Source organism: Lepisosteus oculatus, chromosome 3 (genome assembly GCF_040954835.1).
Source record: "Lepisosteus oculatus isolate fLepOcu1 chromosome 3, fLepOcu1.hap2, whole genome shotgun sequence".
In the NCBI taxonomy this organism is placed as follows: Eukaryota; Metazoa; Chordata; class Actinopteri; order Semionotiformes; family Lepisosteidae; genus Lepisosteus; species Lepisosteus oculatus.
In genome coordinates, this window is record NC_090698.1 from 63916328 (window position 1) to 63934875 (window position 18548).

Sequence of the window (18548 nt, forward strand, 5' to 3'; positions counted from 1 at the left end):
TAATTAAGACATTACTGAGGTCTTAAATTGGCTTTGGTATGACTTGCACATCTTTGATAAAATAATCCAGCATTCTACGTTATTCTATATGCAGAATTCTGTATGTATTCTATATTAGAATATAACAGAAAAGAATAAAGTAGCATAATATAAATATTATTGAAAATGTAATAAATTTTAACACCTGGTATCTGCATTTTACAGTAGTTTATTTTTCTCATTTTTAGTATTTTTCAAATGATTTCACGTGAGCTGGTAAGGTCATAAAAAATATTTTAAGAACAACATACAATAAAAGATAGCCATCATTTCCTCCACTGCAGATGCTGTCCGGCAGCGTTTTGAGGCACATGAATGCTTTTCTTTTTTTAAAGCGATTTGTTTAAATTTGTTTAGATGGGACTATCTCAAAGTCCTGGCAGCCAGCAGGCTTACTTATGGTTTCAAATGTCCACTGCATCATTTTAAAACTAGAGTGATGGAGGTTTTTGAATGATTAAAAAACAATTGGATTTTAGTGAAGGATAGGCTCCTTTTTTTTTACAAATATTGGAGATTACTATTCCACACATTAGAACTCAAGGGACATGCAAACACTATGTTATAAAAACAGCACTGTTTAATCACACCTCCCACAACAGAGATGTAAACATCCCAGAAAGCAAATGGAAATTAATGGCATGTTAAAGATGGTGTACTTAAAAATTATCTCTGCCTATATCAACATGAGCACCATTTTATAAAGATTTGGCAAGAAACGATCAATGAACTCAGACATTCTCCCTTCCACTTGCTTGCGATTCAACTTATCAATAGCAGAAGAGAGAGCTTATCACGGGTAAATCATGACTGAAACGTTCTTTCTCTGTTTCTCTCGCAAAAAAAGCAAACCTGTGCATTGCTTCCTAAGAGGCTTAGCTCCCATTACAGCAGGACTTCAAGCTGCAGACGTGTTTAGGTTCGATATGATTAAGGCTCGTTAGCCTCAGTTTCACTTGCGGTCTTGTTAGTTTATCATGATATAACTTTATTGAAGTCACAAAGCACGAAAGGATCACATTCAGGCCAAATAAAGGCAAGTTTTAACTTTCCATGGCAAACTTTAAATTTAAAAGATAGCCATCATTTTTACCACAAAAAATACAAGTCCTCTTGGCATGTTTCCACGTTTATAGGACAAGGGGGTGGATTACGTTTTTTTTATCCGCATCAAACGTCATACTTCTTTATCCAGAACAACAAAAATGAACCACAGTGCCCTGACATTGCCCTGGATAATGAATGGAAGAATGTTTTTATAGCTCTGGGGAATACCAAGTCATGAATTAATTCAGTCGAAATTGTGCCCTAGAACTTTTCTGACCCCATGCAGATTCACACTATGACTCACCCTAAGGTATGGATTCTGTCACTATGGTACCTCAGGAATGTTTTGGATGTGCTATTCTTTTCTCTTTCTGAAAGAGACATTGCCTGCACACTGTCAAGGATACTGGACAGCAGACTTCCCCTGGAGCCTTTGTTATTTATTCTTAATGATAACTCTACAAGTCAACATTGTTTCTCAAAGAAGGATTTTGACACCGAGTTTACAAATGCTAAAAATACTCTGCTGGGCCAGTGCTGGCTTGTCCCTCACTTCCTGTCTTGGCAACACTGTTTGTCTATTTTCACAGGTGCCATTTTGCCAGAATTCTCAGCCACTTTTCTGCTTTTGTATGTGGAATAAGGGAGGAGGCCCATTCTGTAGTGCCATTTGCATAACAAGAAGTGTTTTATTCTACTGTACCTTAACTTGCGTGGCTGGCAACTGGAGAGGTGTGGAGGGGAAAGGGCTGGGGTTTGGAGATGTCTCAGAATTGAGCAGTCACACTTCGTTGTAAAAACTCATCACAAAGTTAGACTGTTATCCTCTGTGCTTATACAAGCCACAAATACCATGTTGTTCCAAAATGTTTTGGTATCTATTTTAAGAAATCAAGCACTACTATGGACGTGTTTATCAAAACTCGAATGGTGACCATAAATTTCATTTGCTCCTCGGCTCTATCTGTACAATGTGGCTCCAAAATAAAACTGCCTGCAGCACAGAAACTGTACTGGAAACTGCTACAGTTTAAACTCTGCTGTAAGCAATAGCACTGTAAACCTGGGAATCTGTGAATATTGAAAAACATTTACTGACCCTCTATAGTATTTAGTTGGCTTTGAACCTACAGCAGCTTTAGTAATATAACTGAAAAATCCCATTCAAGTGGCTCTCTGGGTCCTTCTATTAAATGAGATTCTCCAGCCTAAGAATTCATCCTATGTCTAGGTGAATCCTACATCATATGTCTAGACCCTGACGTTAAACTAGCATTGACTAATAACTTCAATATTGTTATTTCACAAAACACTGGCCAGCAGGCAATTCACAAACACAGTAGGAGCTCATATAATGCTTTTGATTTCTATGTGGATTAGACTCGCCTGAAACTTTGTAGGCCTGACTCATACACCATAATAGCATTATTGGCTATACTGTAGCTTAAGAATGTGTTCAATAAATGTTAATGGAGCTGAGAGAGTGTGTCTGACTGTCCAACAACAGCGTCTGCAGGTGAAATCATCACTCTAAGCTGATTGTTTCACAATGATATAACTGCTTACAGCACGGATCTTCAAATTGGTGTGACAGTGGATCACTTAAACTTGGGAACTTCTTAACTGATTTTTAATCAACATTTTAATCACGATGAGCTTGATTATTAGTTACTGGCTGCAACATCCTGAAGACAAATGGTAAACTTGGTGCCTCGCTACAGTTAGAATCTCCATTTCTCATCTGATTAACCCCAGAAAGTTCCTCAAAGGTACTGAAGTCAGACCAACGGACAACAGTGAAACATGAAAAAATGGAAATGAAGGAGAAATGCACTTAAAACTGAGAACAGGAGGCCCTCCTTTATGCAAACGTGGAAATCGGGAACAAGCTTCTTAAACATCACAACAAAGATAATACTGTAGCTTCTAGCAAGAAACAGCAGGATGTGACCCATGAACCAGATAGCTGCTCACAACCAAATGAGCTCCTCATGCTCACAACCTTTTTTATGTTCTTAACCCTTACTGGTAAAGAGGCACATTCTATGCTTTGAGAACTTCATATACCCCTATTTTAATTGCCTACTGTACATGATGGAAAAAGTAAAGGTTTATTCCACGCTGAAAAGAGAAGAAAAGAAACATGTTTTGGCTGTGGAGCCTTCTTCTTGCGATTCACCCGAAGAAGGCTCCATAACCGAAACGTTGTGTTTCTTTTCTTCTCTTTTCAGCATGGAATAAACCTTTACTTGTTCCTTTGCAGCCTACTCATGCTGATGCAGCTACCTACTGGACTTGAACTACTGTACACAATAGTTAACTGTTGAAGTAACTGTATGAAGATGTAAGGACAATACTTACTCCACATATAACTTGATCACAACAACATGCTAACTGGTGTGATTCAGCATCTAAAGGAATGTAATTCATTGGCTCAGTAACTCAATGGAAATTTTATCCCATTACACACGACAGAAGGATCACAGTGAGTTAGTCTACTCATAATATTGTTTGCTAAACATGGCTGTCTGCCTCTTTACTTTTAGAATACATAACAAAAGTGCATAATTAATTGCATGGGTTTGGTCCGTTTTTGCATAGATTACCTCACCAAAGCTGCAAGATCTTTTGCAGCTCACTCCCTTTGACTTGCTATTTTGGCATCTTTTCAATCACACTTGTAGGTGAACCAGCTGGTTACGTTATGTCACATGCCTACAGTTGGAATTCAAGAGAAACGAAGACAAAGTTCAGAAGAAAAAATGTGCAGTGGAAGATAAATGCTGAACACCAACGCATGCTGTAATTCAATTCTGGGCCATAAATAAAAAGATATTTCACCATAGTCGCAAGTGAAGTCCAAAATCCAAATGATATGAGGCAAAACCCGTCATCAGCATTGTATTTGATACTATATAGTTGTATTATCTTAGGAAAATGGAATACTATGTGAAAAATAAGACATCTGCAGGAATACTAAAACTGAATTTCAGTTGACGGCATTTCCGTTAGATACTTACAGTGCTGACATGCTGTACATTTTTGTATGTCACTGGAAAACATCTTAAAAATTTATAACCTTTCATTTTTGTAACACAGACAACATTATGATCCTATAATTATCACCAAAGTGAACTTCCAACAGGAAGGTTCCAATTAGGAAAGAAATAAATGTTTGGTAATGAAAGTTTTTGCTCTACATGTTAAAATCAATTTCTGTATCTTCGCAATGCACTGCAAGAGCTCTAGACAGCTATGATAATTGCTCACATTTGAGTAAGACTTTCCATTCCCACAGCACGTCAGTACTGAATGAAGGGGGTTCCCTCTAATGTGTGAAGTTCAGCACCCACCTGCGTGATGAATAGCAACCATCCTGCACTAGCAACCCCACCACAGGACAAGCGAGAATTAAAAAGAGGTTTCACAGTTTTTGTACCAGCAGAATCATGATTAGCATGTTTGGGAAAAGGACATGGAAGGAAAAGATTATACACAAGCTGCCAGCTATTCACAAATAAAAGAGTGGAAAGATTTTTAAAATATATATATATATTCCCAAATACCTGTTGCAAAGTTGAAGGGTTAACTTCTTTTCCTCTTTGCTTTTCAAGTAGGATGAATTCCTATCGTATCAAAACCCAAGGAAAGTAAAGTTAGAGTTCTTTCACAGTCTTTACCTCATTCACAACCATTTCAGCTAACAGGCTATAAAAGGGCTTTTAATATCACTCACTGTGATAATAATTGCGCTTATTTACTGAACACGGCTTCCCTGCAGGCACAGTTCAAGTTAAGTGCTGAAACAAATTTGAGTAAAACACTAATGGGCTTTCATAGCAAAGGCTTACTTCAAGTTAAAATGTCCTCCAGTGGTCTTCTCAGAACCACTAATCCGCTTCCTCTGCCAACTTAAAATTGCCACATTCCTGCATCCAAATTAAAATTCCAAAGAGCCAACAATAAAATATTTAAAAACACAGTTTTAATGACTTGGTGATAGCTATAACGCACAACTGAAATTAAAAAAGAACGCGTCAGTTATGCCCTACATATCACAGAGAAAACGATAACTTTTTTCTTCTCCCCACAAAGATAATGACCTTCATTTTCTTTCCGAACACCTACTGTAGCATTTCCTTCTATTCAATTCCCCGCCACACACTTCTAGATAGAAAACCTCCATCTTCTGGTTTTGAGTATTTGGATTGGAAGGGAAAAGTGTTACATTGGGGGAAAAAAAGTCATTTCTTGCCACCAACTGTTGCATGACATCTTGATCTGCTGTAAACAGATTAATGTCCTTGCCCTGTAAAGTATAATTGTCTCCTCATCATGTAACTGTGGCATGCACTCTATGATGTGCTGCATAGAGATACTTAACTATACTGTAAATGTACTGTATATATTTTCTGAATCCTGTGAACTAACGCCATTAGAAACAACTTACCAAAAAAAAGGGTATTTCCTAACTATGTTATTTGTAATAGGACTGAACACTACAGCATGCATATCCAAAGCTATAAAAGGCCCGTTCAGAACTGTGTTTCTCTAAAATGCTGAGGTTGCTGTGGGTGTATTTCTATTTTATATTCTATTTATCACAAGAGGTTACTCTGGTCTAAGGGCGTTTTTCAACCTTCTTAAGCAGGTCATTACTTTGACGCGATTGCTCTTGTTTGTTTCCCAAGCACGATTGTGATTTGGGTTACTGGGAGACCTACGATTCAAAACATGAGATGAATTAATATTCTTTAATTTTCATCTTTGCTTCCTGGTTAAGGTGGTGCTCTTTCTGAACTATAAAGGATAAATGAGAAAAGGTCTATCGTAAGATAGAATTTACTGAGTGAGAGTCAAGGAATCTTTTCAGATCTATATCAACAAGACGGGTTATTCTTTTTGTTAAATAATGCATTACCAATTTAAGAACAGAGAGGTTTTGATATTTTACCGCAAGTCTATAAATTAGACAACAAAAAAACAAACTAGGGTAAATATAATCAAATTACAGCATTTATACTTGGAATCTTAGCTTTACAATATGATAAACATGGCGACAGTTTTTTAGGAACAAGTAATAGGTTTATTCCATGTTGAAAAGAGAAGAAAGAAAACAACGTTTTGGCCGTGGAGCCTTCTTCAGGTGTGATCGTTTTTATAGTTGGTTTTAGGGAGTACATATTTGCTTTTTTACCTGCCCCTTTAAAAAAGGAGGCTATTATCTGCATCTTGTCTGCTTTCTTCCTGCATTCCACTGATACATCCTGAGGCTTTTAAAATATGTACACCTGAAAAGATGTCGGAGATGCCACAGACTCCCTTCATGATCAATAGGGATTTTTTATTATACAAACATCAACCTCCACTCTGCTTTTTCTCAAGGGAAGCCAACAATCAGGGCCAAACAAACCACCAACGAAATCTTAAATACACTCATCTGACACTGGCCTGCTACCAAATGCTGCCTGGATATCTCCCTGGGGGCAGCTATTGGGTGATAATTGCACAGTGTTCTTAAATATTGTGCCCTGAAGACCCACTGCTTTTCATTTGAAGAAATGCAGAAAATATAAATCCCTTAGATCACAGCTTCTCAACCGGTGTGCTTAAACATATAAATGGATGTGCTATTAAAAATAAAAAATAGTAAATTTATATGTTTTCATCTTGGGGAGTAATCAAAATGTCACCTGAGTTGTGAGGCAAAAACTGAAATAAAGTTTGTTTCGAATATTAAAATTAATGTGCTTGGACTGGTGACACATAAGTAGTATTTATGCGGGGAGGGGAGCAGTGTGCCTACATTTAGTTGAGAAATACTGTCTTGGTTGCACTCATTTGCAGAAACTCTTCTAAAGGAAAGAAGTACAGCTAAATCACATCTTTTAGTGTTAAAATTGTAACATTGTGGACATAGGCCTTGTCTAAAGGTTTTATTTTTCTATATTTAGTCTTACCCGTAAGGAATTTGTACATTATTTTTGAATTTTAAGTCTTATTTTGTTGTTCAGTCTCAAAAACAAATCAAATGCTTTAACAGCAGCCTTTAGATACTACAGCGATTGAAGACATCAACCCACTGAAGGGATTATTGTTGTACTTTCTGGCGTATAAAAAATTATGCACCAATGGGCTACACATAAGCATCACAATCTCATATTAGGCTATTCCTCCTTACACAATTAATGTGAAATACAACTGTTGGGTTCGAGTCCAAAAAAATCCTGCTTGAAGAAATGCACACAATTAAAAATCATGACCAGAATTTTTCCTCAATTCTGAATCCTAAAAACATCCATATCTCATATGTCAGCGAAAAGTAGCTCTTCACTGCATATGAATACAAAAAAAAGATTCAAACACACAGAATGTACAATTTTCTAAATCATTATGCTTGTTGTTTGCTTTCAATCTACAGTTTATTTAACACAAACATAATATATCTTTGATAGGTCTACTGGAATGTGGCACTGTGTTCCTAAACTGACCTTACTCTGAAGTAAAAAACCCTGGGATCCATCCCCTTATCTAAGGGTTCTACATGTAGGGTCACAAATCCTAAGGTTTTAGAAAACTAAAAAACCAAGCACTAATCGATAATATAGTATTCCTGCAGATCGCATCTTATACAATACATTGAGTGATTGATATATTAAGACCATACAACTACATTCAACTTGAATATGCTTCACTGATCCAAAATACAGAAGAAGAAATACAGAAATGTGAAATACAACTATTGGGTTGCTGATGGAAATAATACCAAAGGACTTAAATTCAGTTTTCCATCCACCCATCTACTATCAGAGAGCTGTGTGCCTCTGGTAAGGGGTAAGGGTAATGGCAACATAGGGACTATCATAGACCACTAGCAACACAAGGCCCAAGCCAGGACTATGCTCTGGACAGTCTTTCTTCAGGAAAACTCACAGGGACACCAAATATCCCTGAAAGGAAATTATGCAGACAATAAGAACATGCACACTCCACAGAGACTGTACCCTACTCTAGAACAATGAACTCGGAACCCCAAAGCTGAGAAGCAGCAGGGCTAACAGAAACTCCACCGTAACTCCGTGTTGCTACCTGCAAATCAAATGTGGTTTTTCAAAATAACAGAGTAATTCGTATTTTGTTTGGCTTTTTTTTTTTAAACATTTATCAGAAACCTTGCATGCACAGAACGCTACGCTCCCCTGAGCCTTGAGTTTCAGTACTCCAAAGATTAGATGACCAGGAGGCAAGACTCAAAAGCTCCAGGACTGAAGAAACACATTCTGTCAATATAGAGCAAAAAAGTTCATTCCAAGTTTTTCGTGTTTTTTTTTATTTGTCCACAGTAACATTCTAAAAGACCCAAAACACATTCAATTAACCAAAACCCCAAAATATGAACAGATAACACTGCTATTGGATCATCAGTTCGAGTCTGATTAAGAGGTATTTTTACCCAGACAGACTGCTTTCTGCGTGTGGAGCCTTTGAGACCCGACTGCTTACTGACCTGGTATTACTTAAAACTCTGGAACATTAGATTCCAACTGACCAAGTAGGCATGATTTTAACATGCAAAGAAGCAAGTAAAGGTTTATTCCACGCTGAAAAGAGAACAAAAGAAAAACCTGAAGAAGGCTCCACAGCCGAAAACGTTGTGTTTCTTTTCTTCTTTTTCCAGCGTGGAATAAACCCTCACTTGTTCCTTTGCAGCCTGCGCATGCTGATGCAGCTCCCTCCTTGAACTATGATTTTAATGAGTTGTCTGAAAGATAGCATCTCCCCAGCACAGCACGATACATACTGCAGATTACAGAAACTGTGATCCAGCAGGATCCACATACTGATCCAGCAGCAACCTGGATTTCTTTGGAGATCTCAGAGCCTTGTTTCGTTTTTCAAGCACATTACCCTTTGGGAAGCCTGTTTAAAGCCCGTGTTAGCCTAACAGCCCCTCTGACACGCAGGCGGTGATGCGTGCCTTTTACATACGTACATGGGGGAAGGCCCACCAAATCTAGTCATTGCGCAGAAGAGCCTTATGTCACCACAGCAAAAGCAAAAGTAAAAACTGTACAGCTATTTAAATTGACTCTGAAGCTTTCTTATGTGCACAGTACGGAGCATAAAATAACCCCCCCCCTAAAATTAAAGTTCTTTCATAATTTCCCCTAATTCTATCAATTCAAATCTTTTTTTTTTAAAAAGCAAAATCAGCTTAAAGAAAAAGAAAATCTCGACTCGTAGCAATACTCCACAAGTCTGTTCCTGAAAGTCTGTAAAGAAAGGTTAATGGACTTTAAAGACTAAAGAAATAAGTAATTTAGCCACTGTTTGTTTTGCTTCCTGTGAGTTTTTCTACAATACACATCAGGAAAGCCCCAAAACACTACAATGGACTCTTTGTTATTGCTTAGCACAAAGACAACTTTTTATTTAAATGTAAAGGATATATACAGTATACAGAATCACATAAAACAAGGAGCATCTTGACATTTATCCATCTATTATTTTAAATATTAAGTTGTAGACAAAAAAAAACACCCAATATTCACTTCAACATGTGGCATCATCATTTATATACAAGCTGTGCACATGTGTATTTGCAAAGTAGCACATTTTTTTGTAAATATTACACAACTTGGCTTTATGCACCATATGACCCATCTTTTAGGGAATAGCAGCTTTTCATGTTATGAAGAGCTATTCCCCTCCCCCAAAATGTATAACTGTGAGTTTGTAAAATGTCAATTTAATTAAAGAAATCCATACATATTAGAAATCACCTTTTTGCAAGATTTTTTGTATTGGTATCAGTTACATATAAGTCAATTAAGCCTACTTCCTCAAGACACCTCACACTCCCCACCTGTCAATGTGAATAATTTAGCAATCAATACGTTCTGTGCAACAACAGCCCCTCTTAAACAATCAATTCCTGAGGGAACGCTTTGTATAGGTCTAGGAAACTTCCTGACACTGGAGCCTTTAAAAACTCAAGATGTGTACTGATGCAAAAAAAACTTTGCATGGCTTTCTCCTCTAAAAGACGCACTGAAAATCAATTAATCAATTTCCCTTCGGGATCAATAAAGTCTTATCTATCTAAAATAATAGCTTAAACCAAAGAGTGGCACAAAGGCCTTGTCCTCTTCATAATTGCGCCAAATGGGGTTCTTCACTGTGTTTGTTTGTTATTTTTAAACCACCTCCTCAAAGCCCCTAATGTGGCTCAACATGTAAAGTTGCATTAGAGCAGGCTGAGCTCTGCAATCATTTGGTCATGTCTGGCCCATGTCACTAGCCGACTGTGACTGGGAATTCCTCACATCACCACGCAGACAGGGTGGGAATAGTTGGCCAGGCCAATCAGAGCTGAATATCCACTATGAGGCTATGTTGTCCATTACATGTGGACAGATGGGACAACCCTGTCTACACATCTTCATTTCTCCCAGTATACAAATACTGTACAAGGCTCATGGTTGCAAGCCAAGGCACAGAAAAACACCAAAATCCTTTAATCAATACCCATAATCTGCTTGCTTTATCTTTCTAGAAACATACATCTGTAGACAGAGTTATAAGTGTTTTTCTATGATCGGTGTAGTACAGTAAGTCTCTTCGAATGGGAAGCCCTTTGAAAATATCATGTTCAAAGACATGGTGTAAATACAAACTAGAAAGGAGCTACATCTTCCCCACATTGCATTGCAACTTCCTGATAAAATCCCCACTTCACTCATTTCCTATAAGGAAAAAAAGGAAGCACATCTTAACGCAAAAGAGCTGTGCGAGTCGGGTACGAGCTATGTGTTACTGATGTCAATGTGATGCTCAGATCAATTAGCTACTGTACTAACTACAAGTATCAATAATAAAAATCCTTAAGATGCAGTGTAAATGCCCTTTATTATATTTATCAAATATAGAGCTAGTTGTATGTATTTGACATTTTAAATCTCTTTAAATGACTCTGCAATAATCACAATTCCATCTATTATCATCTAATTTCATAAATATATCTATTTCCAGTCTAGCCAGTGGAACAATTTGTTTCTTCATTTGTTTATTAAAGCATTAAACATGAGTCACAGACATGTTGCCAATTAATGAACAGAAGAATACTAAAGTATGAAACAGCTACATGAGCTGCCTTTCTGCTTATTTATAATGCTCCATTGGCAGTTAATGTATCACAAGGCAGCCTGAGTTTTCATTTACTTTTTTGCCCTTTTTTTTTTTACAGTGCGACTTTTTTATATTCAGGTTAATCTTATGTTCTAAAATGTTGATCTAGGCTTCCTGTTTTAGTTTTAAAATACAAAAAAAAATCAACATTTTCAATAGAGCTAGTCAAGCCTACACACTTTAACGGGCACACGAGTTCAAACTTTTCAAGATATTAACAAAAAATATCCTAAATAAAATGACCAATATTTTGAAACCAATGCACCACAGTATGTTACCTAATGAAAGAAGCAGATTTTATTGGGTTAAAACTGTGACTAGGAAATATCAAGAGAGAGAAAACAGCTATCTGCTACATGTCACATGAGGTACAAATTGAACAAAAAGAAGCTGTTCGAAGACTATGTGAAAGCTGAATCAGCAAGGAACTTTGGACAAAGCATTTCCTCTTCCTTCAGATAAGTATTTTTCTCCCGAGCTTTTAGTCATGTTTAACATCTGCAGCATTCCAATGTCAATCCAGCACCAGGTTATTTTCCGCCTCTCGTTAGCTCTCTGTCACGATGACTGTGCTCCAAGTCCTTGTCCGTAATAAACTACTCCTATTGTCTTTTTCAAGAATATGAAACAACTAGAAAGCCTCATCATGCACCACATGTACAGATGTGAAATCCAAAAAAGAAAAGAACATAGAAACCAAGACAAAAGTAATTTCTTTATTTTTGGTTTTAAATCCCCCACCTCATTAACTACGCACAACCGTACAAACTGCTCTCATTGTATTTTAGTATGAACCACATTTCAGTATGAACTCATCATTCCTTGCTACAATCTCACATTATCTACACACTACAACACTGACTTTTTCACTTTGTTTTTATACCCAATATTTTCTTCACCAACAAACAAAAGAACTGCAATTCATAAGCCAAGTGCCTATTCAATCCACTACCGGGGCACCGAACCATCAAAATGATGGCGGATATTGGATACAGTCCTCCCTTTAAACACAATTAGGTAAAAATCAATATCTCTGAGAAAGTAATGAAAAAGGCCTAATTAGGCTCCAACCACATGTAAACAAGAAAATAAATACTCCTGACACAGTTATAATATGATTCTATTAATCTTACTAAATTAATTTGTAAATATTATATATTCCAGCCTAACTGAAGGTTGTGACATAACTATAGCTAGAAATAAAAGTTTCCTCACTCATTTTTTCCACCTGAGATCCGGGATATGGAAATCTGATCACCGCATGGTGCATCACAAAGAGGCGATGACACAACTGCCTTTAGAGCTTTTTAATAACTCAGCAGCCCCACAGGTAGACTCCTCAGGCGCTCTTAAAGCATACAGAGACACGCACAAAGGCTGAACAAAAGTCAACGAGCCTCCCAAGCAACGACCAAAGCTTCTGTTACTAAACACTACTCTTTGTTTTTTTTATTCATGTTGGGCATTGAATTAATTTCAAGGTTCCTACAGAGTACCTGGGTGGAACCATATGATTAGCGCCATTAGAATGACTATTGTGAGCTGGTTAAAGACAAGAGCCCATAATCACCCTGCGCACACCGATATCAATTAGTGGGGTTTATCTATGCTCCATTGTCCCTCACTTCATCTTCCTGTCCAGAGATGATATGATGGGTATCTAAAGTACTGGTGTCACTTACAGTGTAACTATTGGATACCCATGTAACTAACAGAGCCAAACAGGACACGTAGAACTATTTATTAGCTGGTTTAAAAAATTCCCAGCTCATTCCCAGGTTGCACAACACAAAACATTGCCTAGAGCTCCAGGTATATCTCGGTCACCGTCTGTGGTATGGTCAGACAAGAGAGGGTTCGTTTATTGTTCCGAGTTCTGCGGACCCAAATCCTAGCTCTCTCTCTCTCTCTCTCTCTCTCTCTCCCGGTCATCCACGGCCACATGATGTAAGCACACTGCAGTCAGTTATGCTGCACCCAACATTGAAGTCACCACTCCACGCTGCTGCAGTTCAACATTCCAGGGAATTTCTCAATGAGGGAGCCGTGGGAGTGCTCGCAAGCTCAGAAATGTTTCAAAACACACGCCTCAGTGACACTTTAGGAAAAACAATTACAGTAGAACAGAGTGTTCCTCAACCTTCTTATATTGAGCTTATATTACATTTTATTATGATACGGAATTAACCATGAACGCTTCCCTGTACTGCCAATTTCACCACTTTCTGAATTGTACTCCAGGACGTACAGTAGTCACATGCAAGAAAGAAAAACTATCTGTTAGTCCATGCTCAAACTAAAATGACTACAGATTTTGTATGTTTTCAATAAGCTCTCGATGGCTTAATTTAAAAATTGTTTTTACTGATTGTCAACACAACATCCTTAGACTGCCTAATTACTGCCTAAGACTGCCTAATTACTGCCCAATATATCTTGAGACATTCTTTCCTAGTCCTAAGTCATGTTCACGTCTATGTTAAATAGGTGACCCCAAATTACTGTATGTAATGTTACTAATTCACCTTAGGATCAAGTCTAACTGGCTCAGGCAAAAAAACTGTTCAGCTGAGGTGCTAATGACACCAAGAATTATTTTAATCCCTCCAGGAAAGAATTAGCTAACCCTAATTTACTATGAAAAATGCCTTAGTGGTGTCACTAACAGCCTCTGTCACAAGCACCATCCTGTTGATTGTTCTTTTAAGTTTTAAATGTGTTCTCGGCACTTTGCATGTGTTAACCACATCTTAAAATACTTTGGGACCTACATAAAATACAGTCCTAAATTTTGAGGGTTCTGGTAAGAATTTAATGAGTTCAGAATTCCCAAAAATGAACTCAACATTTCCTATTCTTACTGAAATTCTTAACAAGCAAACTACAACTGAAATGAAAGCTGAAGCTTCAAAAGTAAGAAAAGAATTTCAAGTTTGTTCCCACAAAGCAGGCTATACTTTTGATGTTGAAAACAGCATTTCTGGGTAAAGAACAGTCAATTTTCCTCAAAATGTTTTCAAACCACCAAAGATCCAATGGCACAATCTGCTGCACCTTTTATACAATACTACAAATTTCCTGTTCAAGCCACCTCTTAGTAGACAATCAACCAGTACAACCTACAGTATGGTCTTTGAAGGAAGTTCTATTTCATTCTTTGTTTTTACTGAAAATGTATATGAATATCTGTAACCCCATTACTAAAAATGTAAGTTTACTGCCATCTACTTTATTGTTTCAGAAATATGTGGCCTAGTCATTTATCTTATTATGCTCAATCCATTACACTTTACTTTTTTGCTGCCTATGCAAAGCTTATTTGTGTGCACTATAGGTATTTTGGTACCAAAAGTATGGCATTAACGAACACTCACAAAAAACCCAGCCATTTAGATTTCCATCATTTAGGTGTTAAGGAAGACTATAATTTTGCCTCTAAACACTAAGGATTACCAGGGATCGCTGGCTTTTCTTTCACATAGTTTGTTTTTATAAGGATGTTTTGTCTCTTGATGATAAAACAGGTGAATCTTTTCTTTTCTTTTGCCTCTTGGCCTAAAACGTGTTTAAAGCAAAGCTGTGCAAAAGGTTGTCTAATGTAAAATTTAAACTTCAGAGTTCAGCTACACTTTGCGTGTAGAGTAAGTGAAAGGTCTTTAATTTGCCAAGACCAATATAAATAACAATCTGAGAAGCCAACAAAGCTACTAATGTTCTTAACAACTGTGGTCTTCCTGCTTCTGGTCCAAGCCTTTCATCAATTTATTTTATAGCTCCGGGATCCTGACAGAATGTGAACCTTTTAAAACCGCCAACTGAAAACTACATTGCAAAAACGCTACAAAGGACTGATTTAGCAAATAATACGAAAGTCTGGGTCAATATTGTTCTTGAATTGGAAAGACGGACTCCCAACACTTGGGTCAGTGTGAACTGGACACCTTGGCATAAGTGCCCAACGACGAGGGAGAACGACAAAGTAGCAAAAGGTGGGAGGAGGCCTTAAAGTCCGGGGCAGTTAGAGACAGACAAAAAAAGTTGCATTCAAGAGCCCATTTAAAGCCAGTCCAAAATTCCTCCCACTCAGAAACTATCAGGTAACCCGGCTGTCACTGCATTGCGAGCGACATAGAAGCCTAGCAAAAGCATGAGAGGCAATGAGTTCCTCCCACGCGGGAAACGGCTCTAACTCTACCATGGCTGGACTCTATCATGGGTGCCTTAAATTTCAGGGTTGCATTAAAAACGGGTTGCCGTGAATTACCTTACAGTGACACATGAATGGTTACATTACGGTCCCTTTTAATCCAGTGAGTTAAGAAAAAAGAAGAAATGTAAGTCACGGAAATCAGATCAGCGTCATTCTGCGTGCCCTTTTACTTTTCAAAATACTTCAGCACGGCATGAAATTTAGGCTCTCCTCATCTGAAACGGCAATTCGGATGTACATAACGAGGGGCTTAATTTCAAGACGGTGATGGCTATAATGCAGTATGCAGCAGCTAATGCATCATAAGTGCTCAGATATCGCGTTTCACTGGGGCTGTTTGAAATGAACAGTCCAGGCTTGCAATGCAGTCCACCTACTTGCAAACAGCAGCTAAAAAAGGAAACCTCCAATTCATATACTGTATTTATGTTCTGCTTGCCAAGCACTTGGAGAAAGGGACTTGACAGAATTCACTCCCAACCTATAACTACTAGGGAAGAGGCCAACTGCACCATGTGAAAAAGAAAGACTAATTACTTACTGCTAAAAAGTGACAGGAAAGAATTTGTTTTGAGGCTATACCAGAGGGGGAAAAATGCATAATTTTCCTGTGTCTTCAAAGTGTTTCTTTGAACTCTGTGGTAGATGTACAAACCCCCACATATGAAGACACTAAGAACTAACTGGATTCTGCCTGTGTAGGAAAAAGTTTCGGAGTAATTGATAGTGTACCGAATAGAAACAAAATGATCAGCTGAGTAGCCTTTCAAAGCAAACAGTCACGACATTTACCGAGCACTCTACACATCTCAAGAAAACATGTAAAGTGCACTGTTTCTCAGGCAAAAACAGGTTGAGCAAAGACTACTGTATCAAAACGAGTCACGTCCTCTGGAAATTTCAAAACCTTCGTGAGGGGGTTGGGGGAGTGAAAGTCACACACATTTTTACTCCTTCAACGGAAACATTTTCTTATTGTTTTTAATTTCAACACAGTGCGATATCTCTTAGATTACAGCAAGACAGTGGGTAGTGGAATTCCTGGAGATCAGCTGGGCTCACATGACATTGTCATGAGTAAAAGCCTAAGAGCTGATCGACGTCAGAATCAAAAGCCAGGAACTGCAAAACACACCAGCCTACTGCTAGACTACTACTTTGACGAACATCTTAAATGTTCCGATGGCATAAATGAAAACATGTCGGTTATCTATAATGACGCACTGAGTTGTCAGACCAGAAATTGCTTGGGGTGGGTGCTGTACGTATGGAAATAAATATAGAGAATATGGAAATTTAATTCCCGTAATTCTACAGACGTCAGATATTTATATTTTGCAGTTAAGCACTCATGTCGCCTCGACTCAATCGGCACCGGAACACCGGGTCAGCTTTATCAATGACATTTCACAGCCGGATTAAGCAAACGACCTTATAAATCCTTCAAGGACGCTTTACCCCCCCAATAAAAAAATCACTGAGTATTTCGCTGGGAATCTAACCAGTTAATTAGAAAAATCCCTATTATTCACCTTCATCTGGGTGGCGTGTTCTCAGGGAAACCCGGCTATCGAGCACATCCGCTTGCTTTACCCTCTATAGGTGAATGAGAATATGTAATCACAGCAGAACCAGATCTTAATGATATTTGTTAAAGCTGATGAATAAAAAGCAACAGACTAGCACCATTCTGATGTTTTCACCAATTGCGGTGTTTAGCTTTACTACCCTAGGTGTTAGCACACCTCTCCTCTCGCTCTGGTGCAAGTCTGACAGGCACCTGATTTGCACGGCGATGGGACTGGACAGCCCGTGCTGTCCGGTTTCCTGGTTACACTGAAGTCCGAGCGCAGAGACACCGCAGGCTCGGCGCTATGGCACCGGTCCATTGTTCAAACGCATTTCGTAAACAAGCCAAAACGCACGGTTGCCTGTTCCGCCACGATTAGCCTTCACGGTTTTACCAACTACCAGACGCCGAAGCCCTGCGAGACAGGGGCTCTTTATCACAAAGCGAGCTGCCACAAATTGAGGGGACCCAAGCTCCCCCTGACCCTGCCGTGCCCCGCTTCCTTCCCCACTTGAACGTCAGCTGTTCTGCAAGATACATGAGGTCTCTTTCATTCTCGCCATGAATAATCAATAAAGCGAAATGCCCAAACCCCGAGGACCTACTACCAGTTTGGCGGCTAAGAGTACAGACAGGCCTTTGTCAGGCGGTCTGAAGTCAAAAGATTTGCGGCGCACTCGAGCCTGTAACACTTGAACACCGGAGGTGGCAAAAAAAAAAACACATCAACACACCCACAGTCAAGTACTGGAAAATATATATAAGTAAAAAAGGGCCTGGCTTACACATAGATGATGGACATGAAATGCATGAGCCACAGAACGACGAAAAGGATGAATCCGAAGATAGCGAGTCCCTGCAGGGCCAGATCCAGCAGTGCCATGTCTGTACTTAATGAACTCAAGTCCCGGCTAAGGTACTTGCTAGCGCAGCACTGAAGCGACTGAATAAGAGAAACCTTGGGTCCGCCGACACTGCGGGGAGCTAACGCAGAGCACGGGGCGTGCCCAGCCGTGGGGGGAAGGCCTATGCCGCTTACGTTTGAACTGAACCCCGTTAACGCTTTAAAGGGTGTGGTCTCGGAGGCTGTCAGGAAGACTGGGTCTGAGAGGAGAGCGATCTATCGCCCCCTTACGAGTAAAATTGTGTAGCTTTTGTGTTGCCCTTGCTTGTGCTTGCTGCGGGTGGGGGAGAGACGAACGTAATAAAACTAAATGTAACAAAAAGCCTGTGACTGGATGGAACACCCTACCTTACCGTGCAGTTGAAGCTGACACCCGAAACTAAGACTGTTCCGTTGAAAGGGTTAACTTTTTGCAGAAAAACTTGAAAAACGTCAAAGTACTTATTTAGGGCTTATTTTGTTTACCTGAGTGCTCAATAAATTTAGAAGAGATGAGATTGTCACATAAGTACATTTTAATGAGCAGTGTTTATTACACGTTGTTACGTGGTGTGTTCCACGTTTTTGTAAGGTATCACTGGAGTTTCACA

The 18548-nt window shown here is 38.7% G+C and overlaps 1 protein-coding gene across 2 annotated transcripts in view; it reads right to left on the reverse strand.

Moving 5' to 3' along the window:
* Window positions 1-18098, reverse strand: part of ugcg (UDP-glucose ceramide glucosyltransferase) — a 46872-nt gene extending 28774 nt beyond the window's left edge. The window contains exons 1-2 of one of the 2 annotated variants that reach the window (XM_015363751.2): window positions 17840-18098; window positions 4653-4712 (exon numbers count right to left, since the gene is read on the reverse strand). In XM_015363751.2, the coding sequence (XP_015219237.1) occupies window positions 4653-4712; window positions 17840-17937 (158 nt within the window). In that variant the 5' untranslated portion in view covers window positions 17938-18098. The remainder of the gene's footprint in view (window positions 1-4652; window positions 4713-17839) is intronic. The other variant, XM_006626572.3, reaches the window with a different exon arrangement.
* Window positions 18099-18548: the final 450 nt, after the last annotated feature.